General features: G+C 42.7%; 1 protein-coding gene across 1 annotated transcript in view; it reads right to left on the bottom strand.

The window, feature by feature from the left end:
• The window catches only part of adam10a (ADAM metallopeptidase domain 10a), an 80,955-nt gene that overhangs the window by 13,830 nt on the left and 42,151 nt on the right, over window positions 1-24,974 (bottom strand). Inside the window, exons 3-4 of the mRNA XM_024440257.2 lie at window positions 16,781-16,899; window positions 7,601-7,759 (exon numbers count right to left, since the gene is read on the bottom strand). Coding sequence (XP_024296025.2) covers window positions 7,601-7,759; window positions 16,781-16,899 — 278 coding nt within the window. The remainder of the gene's footprint in view (window positions 1-7,600; window positions 7,760-16,780; window positions 16,900-24,974) is intronic.

Here is a 24,974-nt window from a genome sequence, read left to right as displayed (position 1 = left end):
GAAAGAAGCTGTAGTTAATATCTCTCTCTCTGTGTGTGTGTAACAAGGCCTAACACACAGACCGTCTACGCTAACTGAAAGAATAAGCCTCTGTTCACCGCTGGTGTCTCCTTCTCCAGGCTGGAGAATAACAAAGCAGTCTTCCTCTAAAATTACATGTCACTGACTCACTCACCGCTCGACTTTCCTCTACCTTCCTCTGCCAGAGGCTCTGAAAAACACCAGACTCAATAAGGAGCAACACTACTACATGCAACTACAGTATCCAGAAAAGTCCAGTATTCAGCAATACACCTTCACAATTACTAACACAGATCAATGTCAAAGAACGGTCTGAGATACCACAGAGTCCAGATTTAAACCTACATCTAAGCAGTGACCGTGTCCGTGCCCTCTGCTGACAAATAATGCCATTGCCCAAAACAACATGTGGTGCTGTGTCCCTCTGTGTACTGGCTGGCTGCTGGAGCATTCCCCATAGGACCAAATCAGTAAAAACAGACACAGAGCTGAGTACTTTACAACCCAGCTAAAATGGTGATCATCAAGAACACCATTTTTTCACGGGCATCTGCCTAAAGCAGGTGCACAGATCCAATTTTCTCACAAAACGGAACATCATTTTGATTAACGTATCCAATTCAAATCTATTGACTCTGGTCTGATGTCACCCATTGAAGAGCAGACAGCAATCAAGTTGGAGAGCACCCTCCCTGTCATCACCATCCTGTTCCTAAATGAGCCAATAAACAAGCAGTCTCACCATAGTACAGAGCTCCCCTGTAGAATGAGCTCAGCGATCACTATGCAGAACACAGAAGTGCACAGTGAAACACTAATGAAAACGAGTAAACCATCGTGACACAGAACTCTTAGCAGAGAGCCATAATTGCCTGTGGAAATCTGAAAACTCTTATAATGGGTTTTTGTAATATACACTCTTTACCTTCACAGCAGGCGTGAATGCTAACGAACTCCAATTACGGCTGTGTGTTTAGTCAACAGGATAACACAGGGCTTTCTACTTCTTCTCTAGTTGGCTTTATCTATTCACAGCAAACTACTTCTGCCATCTCGGTCTGATGTCAGTCTCTACAGAACAAAGCCATTTGTTCCAGGACGAAGACGCAGGGTTGGGAACAGGTATGGAGGACACACTGGGAGGCAGGCAGCTACTTTTGTCCTGGTTAGGCTACATGACCATGGAAAACTTCTGACCCTTATTATGCGGGAGACGGAGGTAGGCAGTTACTCTGTCCTGGTTAGGTTACGTGACCATGGAAAACTTCTGACCCTTATTATGCGGGAGACGGAGGTAGGCAGTTACTCTGTCCTGGTTAGGTTACGTGACCATGGAAAACTTCTGACCCTTATTATGCGGGAGACGGAGGTAGGCAGAGTAACATATGGATATGCTGTTTTGGGTTTGGGCAGAGCGAGGTGAACTCAGCGGCCTCAGCCGGGGCTCTCTGGGACTGGGGAATGGTGCAGTGTCAACCAGGCCTGACAGCTCTGTTTCTGTCTAAGCGGGCTGCATAACAGAGCAAGCAGGGTGAGGAGGAAGAGGCGGTGTGTGTGTGTCACTAATGAGGACTCTGGGATAACAGAGCCATCTCTCCCTCTCCTGGGCAACATGCCCTCCCTACTCTGCTTCAGATACCTGAGACAGGACTTCAAAAAACAGGCCAGCACAATCCCACACTCAGCACTTTGAATGTTTTAACCTATACACCGCAATACAACAACCCTGAATACACAGAATAACTGAATGCATATGCCATCAATCAATCAGGCCGTTACTGTACACTGTGCTGATAATAAAACAAGGTCAGGTCAGACTGCTCTGTGCTCAGTTCCAAGCAGAGAGATTATTCACTCCCCCAGTCATCCCCAGATAGTAACATGCAGTGAAATGGAGTCAATAACGCTGACTGCACGCTTCAATAGAGGTCTCCTCTCTCCACTGCATCTTTTCCCTAATGTACACAACGCACAGTCAATGGCACAGCTCTAGTCAATAGCGAAAGCCCCCCTAATCACAGCAAAAACACACACCAGTAAACAATCAATCCTACAACTAGGATCATGTAATTACAGTACATGCATGCGTCTCATTTAGTCTACAGCAATCAGTACTAATACATCCATCACAACATACTGGCATATAAATGGACTCCAAATGGCCTCCAGAGTGGCGCAGCAGTCCATGGCACTGCATCACAGTGTTGAGGCATCCCTTCAGCCTGGGGTTCGATCTCAGGCTGTGTCACAGCCAGCCGGCCGTGGGCGGCACACAATTGGCCCAGTGTCTTCCAGGTTAGGGGAGGGTTTGGCCGAGGGGCTTTCCTTGGCTCATCACACTCTAGCGACTCTAGCTGACTTCAGTTGAACGTTGTTTCCTGCGACACATTGGTGCGGCTGGCTTCCAGGTTAAGCGAGCGAGTGTTAAGAAGCAGCGCGCCATGGCGGGTCATGTTTCGGAAGACGTATGACTCGACTGTCGCCTCTCCCGAACCCGTTGGGGAGTTGCAGCGATGAGACAAGATCATAACTCCATATTGAATATCACGAAATTGGGGAGAAAAAAATACAAATAATAATATTTTTTAAAAAGCCTCCCAAATGATCTTGTCAGTCACCAGCCTGCATGGCAGGAACAGAAATTCCTCTGCCAGCGACGCCGTCGTCACCTTTTATCGCACACCAGCGCACAGGAACACACGCTCTCTCCCCAAGGAAATTCAAGGAACACACACACTCAGCTCCCAGAAACAAACACAGTCTCCGTAATGAGAACACAGTGCAGACGAATACACCTCAAAACTCGAGGAAAACACACTCAGTCCCAAAGAACACAAACTCAGTCCTGACAAAACCACACTCAGCTCTGCGACCTACAAGTTAACACTACACTCAGCCAGTGTTTCACACTCCCTCAACCTTCCTAACCTCCACTCCTCAGACAAATTTGGCATTTCAATTCACACTCCGATGGCAGAAAAGTGCCAGAGGAATTATTTTGGCACTTATATTTTATTTATAGCCGTTGAAAAAAAATCTAAGTCAGGATAAGTGCTGCAGGGTCAGGATGGTGTTCCTCAAAAGCCTGGCTGTACTTACAGCACTATTGACTGACCGCAGATCATTTGCATTCTGCTCATATGAGTCACCACAAAGCGCCACTCGTGGGCAGTCTGGTCAACGGGTTGGAGAGGGAGAGAGTGGGCTCAGGGTCAACCTGTCCCCCCGTTGTCAGTTGAGGAGAATGGCTCTGTACTGGACCGACTGGATTGACCGAACAACAAAACATTCTGCCCTGACAATGTGTTCTCTTTTTCCAGACAGAAAGCTGTCATTTGTCATTATCCCTGCAGTGAATGACCTCTCATTCAGATGCTAATCAAAAATCCTTTGCGAACGAGAAGCGAAGACAAAGTTGTAAAAGCCGGGGGAACTGGGAGTCCGAGTCATTCACGCCTTTTCATTCTTTATTCCATCCCTCCACCATGTGTCCTTCCTCTCTCTCACTAACACAGACTTCAACAGGAAAGAGAATTCTAAAATTAGGTGCTACAGTTTCTTCAAGGAAAAAAAAAAGCCTCCGCCACAAAATGAACCTGTTTGAAGTGCGTCTTTGATGTCTGAAAACCATTCAAGTGCAGACTGGATATCTGTGAGGGGAGACTCATTAATGGGTTGATAAAGACACATTCCTAGGAACAGCAGTTTGACTAAAACAACTGCTGAAACCTGAATGTTACACTGAACGGAATGCGGCGGCAGGTAGCCTAGCATTTAGAGATTTGGGCCAGTTACCGAAAGGTCGCTGGTTCAAATCCCCGACCTAACAAGGTGAAACATCTGATGACGTGCCCTTGAGCAAGGCACTTAACCCTACTTGCTCCCATAGGTCGCTCTGGATAAGAGCATCTGCTAAATGACAAAAACGTAAATGGAATGAAGATCTCAAACAGGTCTAATGGAAGATTGTCTTTACTCAGTCCCCTTGTATCAATAAGGATTTGATACTTCATTGGGTTATAGGAATATAGCCAAAGTTAAATGAATAAATTACTCAACTACAGTGGGGCAAAAAGTATTTAGTCAGCCACCAATTGTGCAAGTTCTCCCACTTAAAAAGATGAGAGAGGCCTGTAATTTTCATCATAGGTACACTTCAACTATAACAGACAAAATTAGACGAAAAAAATTCCAGATAATCACATTGTAGGATTTTTAATGAATTTATTTGCAAATTATGGTGGAAAATAAGTATTTGGTCAATAACAAAAGTTTCTCAATACTTTGTTATATACCCTTTGTTGGCAATGACAGAGGTCAAATGTTTTCTCTAAGTCTTCACAAGGTTCACACACACTGTTGCTGGTATTTTGGCCCATTCCTGCAGATCTCCTCTAGAGCAGTGATGTTTTGGGGCTGTTGCTGGGCAACACGGACTTTCAACTCCCTCCAAAGATTTTCTATGGGGTTGAGATCTGGAGACTGGCTAGGCCACTCCAGGACCTTGAAATGCTTCTTACGAAGCCACTCCTTCGTTGCCCGGGCGGTGTGTTTGGGATCATTGTCATGCTGAAAGACCCAGCCACGTTTCATCTTCAATGCCCTTGCTGATGGAAGGAGGTTTTCACTCAAAATATCACGATACATGGCCCCATTCATTCTTTCCTTTACACGGATCAGTCGTCCTGGTCCCTTTGCAGAAAAACAGCCCCAAAGCATGATGTTTCCACCCCCATGCTTCACAGTAGGTATGGTGTTCTTTGGATGCAACTCCGCATTCTTTGTCCTCCAAACACGACGAGTTGAGTTCCAAAAAGTTCTATTTTGGTTTCATCTGACCATATGACATTCTCCCAATCTTCTTCTGGATCATCCAAATGATCTCTAGCAAACTTCAGACGGGCCTGAAAATATACTGGCTTAAGCAGGGGGACACGTCTGGCACAGCAGGATTTGAGTTCCTGGCGGCGTAGTGTGTTACTGATGGTAGGCTTTGTTACTTTGGTCCCAGCTCTCTGCAGGTCATTCACTAGGTCCCACCGTGTGGTTCTGGGATATTTGCTCACGGTTCTTGTGATCATTTTGACCCCACGGGGTGAGATCTTGCGTGGAGCCCCAGATCGAGGGAGATTATCAGTGGTCTTGTATGTCTTCCATTTCCTAATAATTGCTCCCACAGTTGATTTCTTCAAACCGAGCTGCTTACCTATTGCAGATTCAGTCTTCCCAGCCTGGTGCAGGTCTACAATTTTGTTTCTGGTGTCCTTTGACAGCTCTTTGGTCTTGGCCATAGTGGAGTTTGGAGTGTGACTGTTTGAGGTTGTGGACAGGTGTCTTTTATACTGATAACAAGTTCAAACAGGTGCCATTAATACAGGTAATGAGTGGAGGACAGAGGAGCCTCTCAAAGAAGAAGTTACAGGTCTGTGAGAGCCAGAAATCTTGCTTGTTTGTAGGTAACCAAAATACTTATTTTCCACCATAAGTTGCAAATAAATTCATAAAAAATCCTACAATGTGATTTTCTGGATTTTTTTCCCCACCTATGATGAAAATTACAGGCCTCTCATCTTTTTAAGTGGGAGAACTTGCACAATTGGTGGCTGACTAAATACTTTTTTGCCCCACTGTATGTGTTAATGTACTGCTGATAACATCACAGGCTATGCAAATATAAATATGATGTACAGCAAGGAGTGTGGAGCATGTTAACCAATAGTGATTGCACAAAGGAGATAAGAGTGTCTTTACAAGAAAGCTGCCATTAGTGCTATGACCGGACTTCACACGGCAGCATGACTTGACAGAAATTATCTGTTTGGGGCAGCGGCATTCGCTTCATAGATTAGTGAAGGAAAAAATATGAAATGGGGCCCTTCATGTAATGTCTCAGGCAATACGATCTGCTAAGGAACGAAGATAAATGTGAAGAGCACAAATAATGGGTAGGGCATAACTACCTCAAATCCGGTACTGTGGCAGTCGCCAAGCCCTGCAGTACTATTGAGGGGTTCTGATGACAGCCTGTCATTGGATATGACACTGAGGAACAGAGAAAGGGATGAGGAACAGAACGGCTCTGTTCACACCCTCAGATAAACAGACACAGAAAGAGAAAGGGGCGGGAGGAGGAATAGAGGGTGAGAGCTTTCTTGACACCTCATACAGACAGAAAATTACAAAGAATGGGAGAGCGGGAAGAAATAGAGGGAAAGGAGAAAGAGCGAGTAAGCCTACATTGTGGAGAAGAAGCGTAAGAGAAATGTTCTCTGATTGCAGGCTCATGCTGGGCTGGTTGTGTCTGTGTGTCAGTAGGCAGGCTGGCTGTGAATCAGACCCACCCGAGGAAGAGAGGGCCAAGTAACACAGGGTGGGCCTCCACCCTGCTTTCTCCCTGCCTGAGAGGGCTGCTCTCTGGCCTGTATTGGGATGAGTGGGGTCAGTGGTCTCTGGAGCTTAGCCCACACCTCAGATCGACTTATAATTGGTGGCCTGGATGCTAAGGAAGATGATTCACTCCCTGCCACTGGCTCTGATCCTGACTTCGCATCAATCAATCATCAGGGCTCAGCCTAACCCTGTGTGTGTGTGTCTTGCCGCAGTGTCCCAGTGCAACCTTCCTCAGCTCCCCTTCCTCTGGCCCATTCCACAGCTCATCTGACATGACCTTGACTTGACCTTATGTATTGTTAAATGCCCAAAGTAAACTCCCCTTGGATATACCTCTCCTCTGACAGCTCTGCATTGTATTTGAACAGTATACCTCCACTCTGCTCAGTATGCACTCCACAGCCTTTAAGACCTTACCTCCAAGCCTAGAGAAACCTGTCCTGTCCCACCCCACACCCTTCAGTTCATTTAGGCACACATTCATCAATCCATCATCGTCCATATCTCTGCTTACAAGAAACACCTCCAGCAGAGAATTGCCTTTCGGTGTCACTGTCTATCTAAAGTCCTTGTCCTGTCACAATGTGACGCCTACAGTTCTCTGATAGGGAGGGATGTGTGTGTGTGTAGCAGAGGTGGAGAGAGAAAAGCTGGGACAGACGAGCCAGCATGGATTAGTCACTGCTGTCAATGGCTGACAACTGTAATTAAAAAAGAGCACAGCCATGGTACTGCTATTTAGAGTTGCTACAGCCAATTCAATCCATTTCATGCTCATGATGGAAAAAATGGCTTTTCAAAGCGAATAACACTGACAGAATACTGTGGAGTTAATAAGCCATCCACTGTGTATCCAATATTAACCATCTTTGCCTGCACAAAATATATGTGTTATTTGGAACGAAACTGTATTCCCACTGCTGAATAGGATAATGAACCCCTAATTTCTAAAGCTAGATCTTTAAAAAACAAATCAACACTTACACACACACACCCAGAGTCATACTGTAAAGGCAACATCGTCTGAATCAATATAGCAAAAGCATTAAAGAACATGTCCTTTAAGTCTATAAAATATACCTATTACATTAACAACAGCCATAACTCATTTTAGTGCTGTGATGTTGGCACCATTACTTCAGCAGGACTGCAGGGTGACAGAGGAGAGCAGTGAATCAAGTATACTCACTAATGTCCCCCTCGTGGTAGATGACTGAGTGGTAGGGCACGTCCTTGTCTCTGAGGTACCTCTCCGAAGGCTCCACGTAGTACATGCCCTGGTGGGTCTGGATGAAGCCTTCAAACCTGCCGTCCACCACCGAGCCGTGGGTCAGAGTGCCCTTCTCACCTGGAGGAGAATGACTGAGGTCAGGTGGCTGAAGAAGGGTGGTCAACTCAACTCTATTCTGTTTGGGGTAGGAAGAAAGTCAACGCTCAACGTGTGAGAGGAACACACACAAAACGTATGGACCAATTTAAGCTGACACAAACTAACAGAACATAATGCAGACACACACACGCACAGCTCTAGACATTGAGCAGATGGTAGACAGTGAGCCGTTCCTGGGGGGAACACAGTCTTGGACAGAGTCAGGGTGGGACGCAGCATATCCCTGTCTGTCTGGATCATAAAGACTCATCTCTGCTTCTCTCATCTCACCTTCAAATCAGACAAATAATGACTTTAGTAATAAGAGCTTGGACTCTGGTTAGTGTCAGGGGAAATCAAAGAATAGTTTCTTACGCAAAAGGCACAACTTGCTCACATCGTATATAGACTTGTTTATACTGTATTAATGACTGTATGTTTGTTTTACTCCATGTGTAACTCTGTGTCGTTGTATGTGTCGAACTGCTTTGCTTTATCTTGGCCAGGTCGCAATTGTAAATGTGAACTTGTTCTCAACTTGCCTACCTGGTTAAATAAAAGGTGAAATAAAAATAAATAAAATAAATAAAAAACTAATGCTTGAAGAATCAAGGAACCAGTGAGAAAGAAGTGGGAATAAAACAAAATGCTGTCAGGGCATAGCAGTCTATTAAACATCATCCACCTTTGAACCAGACAGAGAAAGTCTGGCTGACGAAAAGGAATGGTTTTTAATTCAGTGTTTGTCAAGAGAAAGCACCTTGAAAAACCTTTTCCATCAGCAGCTATGCAGGTTGGAAGAAAAACTCCCACTCCCAATTAACCTGTGTTATAAAAACAGCAGACTCTGGAGGGCTATAACTGAAAAGGACAAAGATGACTGGCAACTCAATGTGAGAAGATAACTAAATCAGGGAGAGAATAAGACTTGTTTTCCTCAGGATAGGGAAGCCCAACTTCATTTAAATCTGCTGCTCTCTTCAGTTCTGTATTGTTGCGAAAATGTTTGTCTCATAGCTATTCTGAGGGACCATTGCAGTTTAGCGTAGACAGAGAAACACAGCCAGCCAGCCTGCCTCTCTCCCCAGTTAGGTTTGTGTTTCCAGAGGAAAGAGGCCAAGTAGGCCCACATGCTCTGCTCTCCTGCTGGAGATAACGAGAACAGCAGAACACATAGCTGTCCCACGGAGCATCCAACTCTTTCTCCCTAAATCTCTGTCTGTGTGTTCCAAGGGCCCAGAGTCCTCTCTGGTTTTTCCAGGCCCTAGCAATGCAGTTCGTCAGAAAACACTGGGACACTAACTGGTATTGGTAGCAGTTTTGATAATGAAAGTGAGATTACCTGCATCTAAACAAAATTAGCAAAATACTAGGGAAAGGAATGTTGAGCTATCTTGAGACCATTCATTAACAGTAATAACTGTCACTTTAGACAACTTCTGCTGTCCCATTTCCTTCATAATAATACATGAATAATACTTTCCCCACTTACAGCTTGGAGATCAGAGGGAGGACCAATTGAATCTGTTGTCTTATACTGGGCAGCACTTGGTAACATTAAAGAGGGCCCTATGGTTTTGATATCATTTCAGGGACAGATTCCCCTTCTGATCTCCAGAAGGCACAGCGCATTTTCCCAGAGAGGAAGCCCTTTATCTGGGCATGAAAGGCCAGTGCCGTCGGGGTTTAGACCAATCCTCTGCGCACATATGGATCAAGTCTGATTATTGTGCCAAGGAGAGCTCAGAACTCAGACACGGAAACCCTCACAGCCTCAGCAAAGGGAGCACTAATAATTCTCAGTTTAAGTCAGGAGAATACGGTGCGTCCCAAGGGCAACTGACAAGACTTATGTCAGAGAAGTAGAGAAAAGAACACGCTACACTAATGAGAGCTGGGTTAATGTGGCCGTATAGACAGTGGAAATGGAATATTCTTTACCCCTGAACCTAATCAGAAACCCTACTGCAGTCCAGATACAAGCAGCTTCACTCCAATTATGGGAATTCCAGTAGACTGGGACCAATGTAACCACCTAATTTAGTTCATGAAAATGCCTGGTCCCCAAAGTGCTAAGTGGGCTAATGTAAAGTAAGGAGAGTGGAGTCTGCTGGTCTTCATGAGGGGCAAACGAGAAAATGAATGTATAGGCCCATCTGATCACACATAACAGAGAGGTCTGGTCTCTGGCTCTCTTCTAGCTCACAGTACTTCACTAGCAGATGGGTTCTATTCCCAGTACAGACAGCTATTAGCTACAGGTGGAGGAGAGAGGGACTCAAGGGAGAATGGGACTGGGGATATTACCGATTTATTGCCAGTTCACGGTTCTTCGAATATCAGGCAGAGGCCAACTGATGAGCCACTGAATTTAACAACACACAATGCCAGAGATGTACAGCGCCTTCAGAAAGTATTCACACCCCTGGACTTTTCCCTCATTTGGTCGTGTTACAGCCTGAATTTATGTTTGATTCAATTTATATTTTGGGTCACTGGCCTACACACACAATACCTCAATGTAAAAGTGGAATTTTGTAAATGTTTTTAGAAAGGTTTGTTAATTAATTAAAAATGAAAAGCTGAAGTGTCAATAAGTATTCACCCTCTTTGTTATGGCAAGCCTAAATAAGTTCAGGAGTAAACATTTGCTTAACAAGTCACATACTAAGTTGCATGAACCAATAAGTGTTTAACATGATTTTTGAACGACTCCTTCATCTCTGTACCCCCCCACACACACACACAACTATCTGTAAGGTCCCTCAATCAAGCAGTGAATTTCAAACACACATTCATCCACATAGACCAGGGAGGTTTTCCAATGCCTCGCAAAGAAGGGCACCGATTAGTAGATTGGTTAAAAAAAATATATATATATTAAATTACACTTTGGATTGTGTATCAATTAGGGATGCAGGATATATCGGTGCATATATCGGAATCGGTCAATATTAGCTAAAAATGCCAACATCGACATGATGTTTAATTTAATGCCGAAGTGCAAAACCGATGTCAAAGCTGACGTGCAAACTAATAACGAAGATACATGACGTAATGACGCCACGTAAAATGTAGCGTTACACATGCAACACAGCATTTCTAACCTAGCCCACAATGTCTGCTGTGTGGATCGAGCAGTCAACAAGTCGAGCAGTCATTCGAAAGAGTAAGAACATTTCAGTGAGACAACTCAAAGGCGAAATCCATTAACACCAAGATAATGGAATTCATTGCCCTTGACAATCAACCGTTCTCTGTCGTGGGTGATGTTGGCTTTCGCCAACTGGCCGAGCACCGGTACACACTACAAAGTAGAGGTTGACTGATTATGATTTTTCAACGCCGATACCGATTATTGGAGGACCAAAAAAATCCAATACCGATTAAAATAAAAAAATGTATTTGTAATAATGACAATTACAACAATACTGAATGAACACTTATTTTAACTTAATATAACACATCAATAAAATCAATTTAGCCTCATAAATAAATGAAACGTTCAATTTTGTTTAAATAATGCAAAAACAAAGTGTTGAAGAAGAAAGTAAAAGTGCAATATGTGCCATGTAAGAAAGCTAACGTTTAAGTTCCTTGCTCAGAACATGAGAACATATGAAAGCTGGTGGTTCCTTTTAACATGAGTCAATATTCCCAGGTAAGAAGTTTTTGGTTGTAGTTATTATAGGACTATTTCTCTCTATACCATTTGTATTTCATTAACCTTTGACTATTGGATGTTCTTATAGGCATTTTATTATTGCCAGTGTAACAGTATAGCTTCCGTCCCTCTCCTCGCTCCTACCTGGGCTCGAACCAGGAACACATCGACAACAGCCACCCTCGAAGCAGCATTACCCATGCAGAGCAAGGGGAACAACTACTCCAAGTCTCAGAGAGAGTGACGTTTGAAACGCTATTAGCGCTCACTAGCTAGCCATTTCACATCGGTTACACCAGCCTAATCTCGGGAGTTGATAGGCTTGAAGTCATAAACAGCGCAATGCTTAAAGCATTGCGAAGAGCTGCTGGCAAAACACATGAAAGTGCTGTTTGAATGAATGCTTACGAGCCTGCTGCTGCCTACCACCGCTCTGTCCGACTGCTCTATCAAATCATAGACTTAATTATAACATAATAACACACAGAAATACGAACCGTAGGTCATTAATATGGTCGAATCCGGAAACTATCATTTTGAAAATGAAACATTTATTCTTTCAGTGAAATAAGGAACCGTTCCGTATTTTATCTAACGGATGCCATCCCTAAGTCTAAATATTGCTGTTACATTGCACAACCCTCAATGTTATGTCATAATTACGTACAATTCTGGCAAATTAGTTCGCAATGAGCCAGGTGGCCCAAACTGTTGCATATACCCTGACTCTGCGTGCAATGAACGCAAGAGAAATGACACAATTTCACCTGGTTAATATTGCCTGCAGGTAGTTAGAGCGTTGGACTAGTTAACCGTAAGGTTGCAAGATCGAATCCCCGAGCTGACAAGGTAAAAATCTGTCGTTCTGCCCCTGAACAAGGCAGTTAACCCACCGTTCCTAGGCCATCAATGAAAATAAGAATGTGTTCTTAACTTACTTGCCTCGTTAAATAAAGTTGTAAAAATATATATATATATATAAAAAAAAATAATAATAATAAAATCGGCTTCCAAAAATTCCGATATATTCCGATATATGAAAACTTGAAATCGTCCCTAATTAAATCGGCCATTGCGAATAATCGGTCGACATCTACTACCAAGTGCGCTATTTTTCAGATGTTGCCCTACCGGAGTTACACAGTAATAGCATCACTGCTATTAACTTCACAACTGACATTTGGACCAGCGATAACAGCCCCATGAGCATGCTGAGTTTGACAACACAGTGGGTCGTCGAGGATTTCCTACTGAGGAAAGTCATTTCATGCTCATGAATGTGCTGGTTGTCATACCGCTGATGCCATTTGAGAACATGTAGTTTGAAACATGAACACACTAGTTAGCTCCATTTGAACAACCGACTCAAGAAATAAGCTCATCAACTGCGCAGGCATCAGATGTGATACCCTCTGTCATAGCGTTGAATGCCTGCTCAACAGGCATTCTCTCTTTACTGTGTCGCCACCATGCTCGATGCTGTGTGCAAGGATACCTACTTCGATGCAGACAAGAAACAGCGTTTACGTGAAATGTTACATACACATCTGGACAAGATGGAAACTGACACAGTGACCGTGCGGAGGAAGAGAGGCCACAGACAGACAGATGAAACTTCACTGCGTGACAAGTATGAGAACTTTTTGATCCGTGTGGTGTGTGTGTGTAACCTTAATTTAACTAGGCAAGTCAGTTAAGAACAAATTCTTATATACACAATGACCTACGTCGGCCAAACCCGGATGATGCTGGGCCAAATTGTGCGCCACCCTATGGGACTCCCAATCACGGCCCAGATGTGATACAGCCTGGATTTTACTGTAGAGATGCCTCTTGCACTGAGATGCAGTGCCTTAGACCGCTGCATCCATGTGTGTGTGTGTGTTAACTATTTAACTGTACTAGAATGCTTAAAAGGACGTAACATTTTTTAATATTGGTTATCGGTATCGATATTTGCAAGGAAAATAACGGATGTCAAAAATGTCATTTCGGTGCATCACTAGTATCAATACACCGAGCCACTACAAAGATACAGGCATCCTTCCTAACTCAGTTGCCAGAGAGGAAGGAAACCACTCAGGCATTTCACAATGAGGCCAATGATGACTTTAAAACAGTGAGTTTAATGGCTGTGATAGGCAAAAACTGAAGATGGGTCAACATTTTAGTTACTCCACAATACTAACCTAAATGAGAGTGAAGCGAAGGAAGCCTGTATGGAATACCAATATTCCAAAACACATATCCTGTTTACAATAAGGCAATTAAGTAAAACTGCAAACAATGTGGCAAAAAAATTAACTTCATGTCCGGAATACAAAGCGTTATGTTTGGGGCATATCCAACACAACTCAGAGTACCACTCTATATATTTTCAAGCATGGTGGTGGCTGCATCATGTTATAGGTATGCTATGCATCGGCAAGGACGAAGGAGTTATTTAGGATAAAAAGAAAAGGAATAGAGCTAAGCACAGGCAAAATCCTAGACGAAAACCTGGTTCAGTCTGCTTCCCAATAGACACAGGGAGACAAATTCACACAAGACCAAATATACACTGGTTGTTTTCTTACCAACACTACATTGAATGTTCCTGAGTGGCCTAGTCACAGATTTGACTTAAGGATCTATGGCAAGACTTGAAAATGGCTGTCTAGCAAAGATCAGCAACCAATTTTACAGAGTCTGAAGAATTTTAAACAGAATAATGTGCAAATATTGTACAATCCAAAAGCTCTTAAAAGACTCCCAGCTGTAAGCACTGCCAAAAGGTGGTTATAACATGTATTGAAATGTTTATTTCATTTAATACATTTGCAAAAAAATGTAAAAACATGTTTTCACTTTGTCATTATGGGGTATTGTATGTAGTAGATGGGTGAGAAAAAATATTTAATACATTTTTAATTCAGGCTGGAACACGACAAAACGTAGAATGAGTCAAAAGATATGAATACATTCAGAAGGCACTGTATTACACAGAAAAGGGTTGAGGAGAGAAAGATGTTGCCACTTACTGCAATTCAACTCTGAGTGCAATCTTTATCCCTAATTGCAGTATTCTAGAGTATTCCATTTTTGTAACACTTCGTTATTGCAGCAATTATGCCTTTGGCAAGCGGCCTTGCTTGCTGAAGCGTGATTGCATGATGATTACCCGACCACTATTTCTCTGAAGATTAACAACTGCCAAAAAGCTCATCAAGCTTGGGGAATGTGGAAAAATCTATTAAGTCTTTGAGGACAATATTAAGTGTTCCTTGCAGCGTTTCATCTCTCATATGGAAACTGTCCACTTACAAAAAGAATGGGGGGAAAAGCAAGGTTTTAAATTTGATTTTGTAAAGCCTAAAAAGGTTCTCTGTCATACATCAAGGCCTCTGTAGACATGAACATCATCTTCTGACTATTCTAATTATTCCCTAAGTAAGCCAGAGTGAGTCTGGCAATTAAACATATCAGTAACTACGTTTCGATCCACAATTTTATGCGAGTAAAGGCATACCATGTCTATTTAAAAAAATAAAAATCACGACAGCTGTGATGGAAACTGGAAGTTTTGATACAAGTTAATAAATGCCTACAATCATTTGTTTGTTTGACAAGTGGGATCTTTGTGTCTGTAAAATTAACTATGCAAGAAAAGGCGGTGGCCTTTATGCACAAATATTGATATAATAACCATCATATCGAAGTAAACTTGGTGTCACGCGATGATATGATATGTGGTCCTCCCACTATGACTTGGGAAACCATGCAGTTTATTAGGCTACAAATGAAATCAGTTCTGATGAACTTCACAGCGTGCTGAAACCGCAGTGATGAGTTTGATGCTCCTTTCCAATAAATATCAAGGGTTTTATTCTGGTGACATGATGATCAATACTTGACAAAAAAAATATATTCTAGCTCTTACTCTTAATCATCTCATGTGGACTAGCCTACCCGCATTGTAGACTATCTGCACATTTACTATTTAAACGCACCAGTTTGTGACAAAACGATTGCTAGAATCTAAAATACACTGGAAACACAATGAACTTTAGATTTTTATTTGGTACATGAAAAGTTAAATTCACAGATTTTTATCTGCAACGAGTATGTTTGGTGGAAACACACCACTGTTGGGAAAATGCGCATATTTTCAGAGATTTTTGAATATTTGCATGAAATATTCCAATTGGATGGAAACCTAGCTAGCGCACAGCAAATGTGTGGCATCGCTGTAATAGGATCTTGGTAGACATGTTAATGTCTGAAAAACAGGAGAAGGGGAGGTTCTAAAAAGAAGCAGTGCGACTTTGCAGGGTCGTGTTTCGGAAGATGAATGGCTCTTGACCTTCGCCTCTCCGTAGGAGAGTTGCAGCGATGGGACAAGACTACCTAACAATTGAATATCACGAAAATTGGAGGGGAAAGTGGGTTAAAAACAAAATACAAAAAAAATATGATTTGGAGATATTAAAGGTGACAAAGAGTATGGCCTTCACAGCAGAGCACAACTACAGAAGTTCAAAGTCTAGATTTCTGATTCTGAAATTGTGCAAATAAATGAATACATCAGTGTGTAAATGCACAGTTATTCTGACAATCTAAATTCCACCTTTGAATGTCCACCTTTATTATTGACAAGAAAAAGCTTGCTGGATTTCTGGTCTGGACAAACCTTTCCATTGCATTACAAATCACATCTGAGAAATAGGCTACAACATCGTCGTCCTTGGAACAACGCAGTGCTGCTTCTCTAAAAGGAAACTGATCAAGATTTCCATTTGATAGAGATGGGAAGTGCTCCAGTGGAGTCTGATTTGAATTACAGTCTGTTCAGCAGAGGAGAAGAGAGATCACCTCATCATTTCCAGATGCTGTCGAGTGGAGATGAGCCTGCTGGGATCTGAGAGCTCCACACAAACACACCATGTCACATGACCGGATAGACACACCTTAGCCTGTTTTTCCCTTGTGTTACATGTGAGCACTGCTGCAGGCATGGGGAGGATCCTGAGGATGTAAGACTGGAACGTGACTAACACATTCTCCACACGTATACACACACAAACACACACACACACACACAGACAGACAGACAGACAGACAAAGAGAGGAGACTGATATCCATGAACAACGTTTAAAACCACAGCTTCATGGTGGCTGGACTTTTACAATGAACTCCAAACTACCAATGCTAACAATCCCACAACAACACACTGGCACACACCCACACATGAACGCAAAAGCAAATTGGATGCAGGAAGCGTTTCCGTGGTAACTATCGTAATTGTGCCTGTGTGCACAAGGACTTTGTCGCTCAAAGACATAATTCCTGGACTTACCGAAGATTTCTCCAGTGTAAATGTGGGAGGGATCGTAGGGTGCCTCCACTCCTGATACCTCTACCATGAGGTCTGGAGAGAACAGGCTGGTGTCCCTCTTCATCCGCAGATTGAAATGCCTGCAAGAGAGGAACATGAAAATGCATTACTACACTACCCAGACCCCGTTTAGAACCTCCAACATTCTTGCTCATGGTTCAGTAAACATCTATGCAGCCAGAATGACAGAAGGATTAGGGCAAGTAACAATGGCAAACCATTGTCTCCCAACACTGACAGAAGACTACAGACTAGACTGGAAGACACTTAATTTCACATAGGCCTACAGCAAATGACAATAAAGACCGACATATAGGGCCTTCATCAACTTCTCTCAGGGGAGACAATAGAAAGTGGTTGTTATTTGAGAAACATCTTAATGGATGGACAAATGCTTTAGATCATTCAGCAGCACATCTATTGTTCAGGAATAATATTTCCTATAAAGTCGTGATGACTCAGATGCCTGGGCTGGGAGCTCAAGAGAGTCACACTCGTCTCTTATCAGAACACAGGTCAAGTAAATCATTACTCCATTTAAAAAAAAACATTTATTTAACTAGTCAAGTCAGTTAAGAACAAATTATTATTTACAATGACAGCCTACACCGGCCAAACCTGGACGACACAGGGCCAATTGTATGCCGCCCTATGGGACTCTCAATCACAGCTGGTTGTGATATAGTCATATCACTCTGAATTCTTTCTGTTTGCGCAAATCCCTCTCTTTACTGTCAAGGGATGACGCTGGAGAGAAGCAGGTATGGGGAGTCGAACATTTAATAGGGAACGGACATAGAATGAGACAGGAACAGCGTCAGCACACGGGTAACATAGAAAAATGACAATCAATGCAGCAGCCGGGAACAGAGCTGGGGAACTGACAAATACAGTGGGGCAAAAAAGTATTTAGTCAGCCACCAATTGTGCAAGTTCTTACAGAAGACTTACAGAAAACGTTTGACCTCTGTCAATGCCAACAAAGGGTATATAACAAAGTATTGAGATAAGTATTTGGTCAATAACAAAAGTTTATTTTCCACCATCATTTGCAAATAAATTCAAGCCGGCTGAGACAAGCACGCCTGTCGATACCGCTGTGGCGTGGAAGCCCGTTGATCCGGTGGAGTAAGCTGTGGGATGGAAACCTGCCGGGCCAACCGAGTCAAGGAAACCTCTCGAGCCAGCTAGGACGTGGAAGCCCCAGTTCCATCGGTGGCGGAATCCACCCTGACGTCACCAAAGAAACATGAAAACTCCTGGGCCGGCTGGGCGAACAAGACCCGATGATCCGGCTGAGGCTCAACGTGGGATGGGTGCCTTCCGAGCTAACAGGGGCAAGGAAACCTCTCGGGCCAGCTAGGGCATTGAAGCAAATTCTTAGGTTGCAAATGATTGTCGGACGTCTTGGCTCGTTCAGTGTGACAGGGTCTAGGTCTGCCGATTAATTACCACGACGTGCAGACATAGCAGCCCCCCAGTGTCAGGTCTGGAGTGTTTTGGGCTCTAAAATGAGTTTATTATGATTAAGTTCGATCCCATACAAATTACGTGAAAGTTCAAAACAAATCGAGATTTATTAAATAGTAATCCATTCTGACAAAATTTTGTCATCACACAGGACCCCATGTTGACACAGACCAATCACGGGCTGGCAGGCTATGAGGAGGCTTGCGCCATCATGCCATAGACATTAAGGTCGACTCTCTCAAGCTGGATGAAAATGACTACGTCGACCATGATGCCTGTTATGGCCACTTTCAACATGATCCTTAACAATGTTTTGGTGCCATTCAGCCCCCTAGTGCAATTCAAATTCAAATACTTCCCGCTTCATGCGCCATTAGGAGTTTTCCATAGGAATACGTGGATGATGTCATCAGCACTATCTACTGGTTTTCATATGTATGTGTCGTAGGCTCTGACAAAGTTCTCGCAGAGGCAGAAATTGAGCCTTTATCGTATAGTGTGGCTGGTGTTATGGTCAGCCACACAATATGCACACAAAAACACAACTATTGTGAAGTCACATTAATATAATAGTTTGATTTAAAACGTTTATATGCTTTGCAAGAAGAACGATTTCCCTAATAATCTTGTTGACACATGAAAATCAAGCTACATGATGGAATTTTGATAAATGCACAAAATCCCCAATCAAAATAAACGCTCTCGCAGCGACCATGTTATATTGGGGAAGGTTCAGACATATAAAGTTCGTATGCGAAAACTATTTCAAAGATGCATACTTCACTCACGCATAAACATAAGAGTGAGTCCTGCGATGCTGGTGCTGGTATATGCGCAGATCAAATACACCACTGTAGGCTGACAGCCTCGCAAGCCAATCGCAGAATGTGACGACAGAACTGAAGCAAATCATAAAATCTAGCCAGGTTGCTTTCTTAAAAAAAAAAAAATACACATCGCACATACAGTGTGGGAAGGCCTTTGACATTATTGCTCCGTTTCATCAACCATTATTCAGAATGAGTCATGAATCATAATATTAATATCTTGGCTCTTAATCCATGTGAATAGGATATGAAATGGAACAGACTCGTAGGTTACATCTGTGTGAGTCCATGAAGATGAGCCTATTGACTATCAACAAATGAAATGAATGCATAAAAGGATTGTAATTTGAGCTCCCGGGTGGCGCCGTGGTCGACGTTACTGCATCTCAGTGCTAGAGGCGTCACTACAGACACCCTGGTTCAAATCCAGGCTGCATCACAACTAGGGTTGCACACTTTGGGGAATATTCAGAGGTGGAAACTTTCCATGGGAATTAATGGGAATATATGCAAATTAATATACATTTAATTTAAATGTAGATGTTTATTACATTGGATATATTTACCATATCATATGGAGACAAACAAAACTTTCACCTTGTCATAAGTAGACAATTGCAAATTATTAAATCCTTTCAATAGAAAAAACTATTTAGTTACGACTTGAACTTTAATTAAATGAGTTAAATCTTCGAGATGATTTCACTGAACAAAAAAATAAAAGGGAATATTGAATGATCCATTGCATCTCCCCAAAACATATGTAAAATTATAGTCTAGAAACTAAAGCTTTGGTTGTCTTCCTCTCAGGCTTCCATGTGTTCTCCCTGGACTTCCTCAATGTCCACCTCTTGAACATCAGACTGAGGCATCATCTACACTGTCACGTTCCAACCTTGTTGAGGATGGCTTGTTGTCAGGCTCAAAAAGCCTAAAATTTGCCTGGATGACAACCAAATTTAGATTGCTGCTATAACTTAAAGACCCTTCACATACCTAACCATTTCCTTGGCTCTCTTGTAGAGTGTATCCATTGTTTTCAGTGCCATGATGTCCTTGAGGAGCAGATTCAATGCATGAGCAGCACAGCCAATGTGTGTGATGGGAGGGTAGGAGCCCTCCACTTTAGACCAAGCAACCGTCATGTTCGCAGCATTGTTGGTCACCAGTGCAAATATCTTCTGTGGTCCAAGGTCATTGATGACTGCCTTCAGCTCATCTGCAATGTAGAGACCGGTGTGTCTGTGGTCCCTTGTGTCTGTGCTCTTCTAGAATACTGGTTGAGGGGTGGAGATGTTAATTATTCCTTGCCCATGAACATTCGACCACCCATCAGAGATGATTGCAATACAGTCTGCTTTCTTTATGATTTGCTTGACCTTCACTTGAACTTTGCATCCAGCAATTGAGTAGATAAAGCATGTCTGGTTGGAGGGGTGTATGCTGGGCAAAGAACATTCAGAAATCTCTTCCAATACACATTGCCTGCGAGCATCAGAGGTGAACCAGTTGCATACACAGCTCGAGCAAGACATTCATCAGCATTTCTCTGACTGACTATGTTCCTCCATTGAGTCAAAAAAAAAAAAAAAATTCCAGGAGGACCATGAGCTGTTGCTATCGATAAGGTGTCTGATTAATCCTTTTCACCTTGAATAGAAGTAGAGGGATTTTTGTCAGACGTTGCTTGTTGTGAGCGCTGAGGGAACTTGACGCACTTGGCCAAATTATTAAAGTATGATTAAAGTAAAAATTATAAAAGTAAAAAAGCCTAATACAATTCCATGTACAGATAAATATTTAAGCAGTTAGATTAAAACAACTCCTTTATAAGATAAATGTTTTAAAATGAAACATGTATGGATACAGGTGAATTAATACTCAGTTAGCAGGCTCAAGAAAGCTAAAACCCACATGGTAGCAAAAACAATCTATCCGAAATTGTTAACAAGTTATAAATTATTAAACACACTTTGCTGTATGCTACTATTTACTAGTTAAAAAATCATGTCAACTCAGCAAAAAAAAGAAACATCCTCTCAGTGTCAACTACGTTTATTTTCAGCAAACTTAACATGTGTAAATATTTGTTTGAACATGAGATTCAACAAGACAAACTGAACAAGTTCCACAGACATGTGACTAACAGAAATGGAATAATGTGTCCCTGAACAAAGGGGGGGGGGGGCAAATTAACAGTCAGTATCTGGTGTGGCCACCAGCTGCATTAAGTACTGCAGTCCATCTCCTCCTCATGGACTGCACCAGATTTGCTGTGAGATGTTACCCCACTCTTCCACCAAGGCACCTGCAAGTTCCCAGACATTTCAGGGGGGAGAGAATGGCCCTAGCCTCCACCCTCCGATCCAACAGGTCCCAGACGTGCTCAATGGGATTGAGATCTGGGCTCTTCGCTGGCCAGGGCACACTGACATTCCTGTCTTGCATGAAATCACAAACAAAATGAGCAGTATGGCTGGTGGCATTGTCATGCTGGAGGGTCATGTCAGGATGAGCCTGCAGGAAGGGTACCACTTGAGGGAGGAGGATGTCTTTCCTGTAACGCACAGCGTTGAGATTGCCTGCTATGACAACAAGCTCAGTCCGATGATGCTGTGAAACACCGCCCCAGACCATGACGGACCCTCCACCTCCAAATCAATCCCGCTCCAGAGTACAGGCCTCGGTGTAACACTCATTCCTTCGACAATAAACGCGAATCTGACCATCACCCCTGGTGAGACAAAACCGCGACTTGTCAGTGAAGAGCACTTTTTGCCAGTCCTGTCTGGTTCAGCGATGGTGGGTTTGTGCCCATAGGCGACATTGTTGCCGGTGATGTCTGGTGAGGACCTGCCTTACAACAGGCCTACAAGCCCTCAGTCCAGCCACTCTCAGCCTATTGCGGAAAGTCTGAGCACTGATGGAAGGATTGTGCATTCCTGGTGTAACTCAGGCAGTTGTTGCTGCCATCCTGTACCTGTCCCGCAGGTGTGATGTTCGGATGTACCGATCCGGTGCAGGTGTTGTTGCACGTGGTCTGCCACTGCGAGGACGATCAGCTGTCCATCCTGTCTCCCTGTAGCGCTGTCTTAGGCGTGTCACAGTACGGACATAGCAATTTATTGAACTGGCCACATCTTCAGTCCTCATGCCTCCTTGCAGCATGCCTAAGGCACATAAACGCAGATGAGCAGGGACCCTGGGCATCTTTCTTTTGGTGTTTTTCCAGAGTCAGTAGAAAGGCCTCTTTAGTGTCCTAAGTTTTCATTACTGTGACCTTAATTTCCTACCGTCTGTAAGCTGTTAGTGTCTTAACAACCGCTCCACAGGTGCATGTTGATTAATTATGGTTCATTGAACAAGCATGCAAAACAGTTTTAAACCCTTTACAATGAAGATCTGTGAAGTTATTTTGATTTTAACAAATTATCTTTGAAAGACAGGGTCCTAAAAAAGGGAAGTTTATGTCATATAAAATATTCACCCCACCCAGTATTGTAATCAAATCTTAGCAGAAAACATGTAGTCCTGGGCTCAGACAGTGTAGTAGTGTGGGCTCAATAGCATCTCATGAGTGTGCAAGATCTTGAGAATCAGCTGTAGGTGTGATGGAAGAGTGCACTGCACATGTGATGGAAGAATGCACTGTGCATGTAGAGGGTTGCAATTCCATTGAATTGGGGATAGTTTAACCAAAATATGCCACAAGACCTAGATTTGCCTTGTGTATCCCACAAAAAAAAAAACTTCACTGTTATAAGCTAACTTTTATGAGCAATTTAAGTAAGATTCCAGGGCTTAACTTCCTTTGGAAAATGTACGGAAATTTAACGGAAAGTTTCAGACTCTTTGCAACCCTAATTACAACCGTCCATGATTGGGGAGTCCCATAGGGCAGCTCACAATTGGCCCAGCGTTGTCCGGGTTTGACCAGTGTAGGCCGTCATTGTAAATAAGAATTTGTCCTTAACGGACTTGCCTAGTTAAATAAAAGGCAACACATTGTATTTCCCAATGACATGGGGAACAGAGAAAATCTCACAATCTCACATTTTGACAACATGTGTCATTAGTCAATAAAAGTAACCCATTGAGACTGCAACGATTGGACAGTGAAAATGTATCTAGTCATATTTCTCTTTGGATTTGTAAACACTGAGAACAAGGCAAAACATTTTTTAAATACTGACCATTTCCCCTCAGTACATCCAAAACTAATAAGGAACAGAGGGCCATCTCAGGTTAATCACAGCTACAGCACTTCACAACAACAGCCCTCCTAATTTGCTTTGTTGATAACAGAGAGAGGCCCAGGCCCTCTCACTGGGTAACAAATGACAGCTGTAATTGACGTGGGCATCCCTGCTCAGAGCAGCACTCTGATTAAGACTCCCCTCCGGGCTGCTGGGGTGTTAGTGGACACATGGTTGGTTACACAACACTAACCCAGTCAGGAGAGGACGACGTGACTCACACACACACACACACAACGCTGAAAACAATAGGAGTGTAAAGGAAGAAAGAATCCACATGTATATAAAACTGAAAAGCTTATCTTGTGACTACTAACTTGGCCGGTCAAAGAAAATGTATAGACTAATCTGTTGACATTCATAGTCAGTGAGTCACACAATATTGCCAACAAACAAATTTCAGCAATGTTTGTTTTTGTCATAGAAACTCACTCGACTCATACCACTCATAACCACTTCCCCTAAACCACACCCTAAGACAGTCTTAGTTCCTGCTTAGTAGGGCTGTACCCACCCCCCAAAAAAAAATCTGTCGACCGAGTCTGTTCTTTCAACCATATTTCACAAATTAAAAATGTGTATTTTTCTATATATAGACACTACATATTTTAATCAAATCAACTATACGCAGTGATCAAATCAAACTATTTTTTATTTGTCTCACATGGTTAGCAGATGTTAATGCGAGTGTAGCGAAATGCTTGTGCTTCTAGTTCCGACAATGCAGTAATAACCAACGAGTAATCTAACCTAACAATTTCACAACAACTACCTTATATACACACACACACACACACACACGTAAAGGGATGAAGAATATGTACATAGAGTTATGAATGAGTGATGGTACAGAACGGCATAGGCAAGATGCAGTAGAAGGTATCGAGTACAGTATATACTAGAGGTCTACCGATTAATCGGAATGGCCGATTAATTAGGGCCGATTTCACGTTATAACAATCGGAAATCTGTATTTTTGGGCGCCGATTTCCGATTATTTTTTATTTATTTTATACCTTTTATTTAACTAGGCAAGTCAGTTAATAACACATTCTTATTTTCAATGACAGCCTAGGAACTGTGGGTTAACTGCCTTGTTCAGGGGCAGAATGACAGATTTTCACCTTTTCAGCTCAGGGGTTCCAATCTTGCAACAGCACTAGTCCAACTCTCTAACCATTGCACTCCACGAGCAGCCTGCCTGTTACGCGAATGTAATAGAAGCCAAGGTAAATTGCTAGCTAGCATTAAACTTATCTTATAAAAAACAATTACTAGTTATAACTACTGATCCAGTTTAGCAGGCAATATTAACCAGGTGAAATTGTGCCATTTCTCTTGCATTCATTGCACACAGAGTCAGGGTATATGCAAACGTTTGGGCTGCCTGGCTCATTGCAAACTAATTTGCAAACTAATTTGTATGTAATTATGACATACATTGAAGGTTGTGCAATGTAACAAGAATATTTAGACTTAGGGATGCCACCCGTTAGATAAAATACAGAACGGTTCCGTATTTCACTGAAATAATAAACTTATTTTTTCTCGAAATGATAGTTTCCGGATTCGATCATAAATGACCAAATGTGTGTTATTATG

Source organism: Oncorhynchus tshawytscha, linkage group LG12 (assembly GCF_018296145.1).
Source record: "Oncorhynchus tshawytscha isolate Ot180627B linkage group LG12, Otsh_v2.0, whole genome shotgun sequence".
Taxonomy (NCBI): Eukaryota; Metazoa; Chordata; class Actinopteri; order Salmoniformes; family Salmonidae; genus Oncorhynchus; species Oncorhynchus tshawytscha.
Note: the sequence above shows the minus strand (reverse complement) of the source record. Positions and strands in the feature narration are given on the sequence as shown.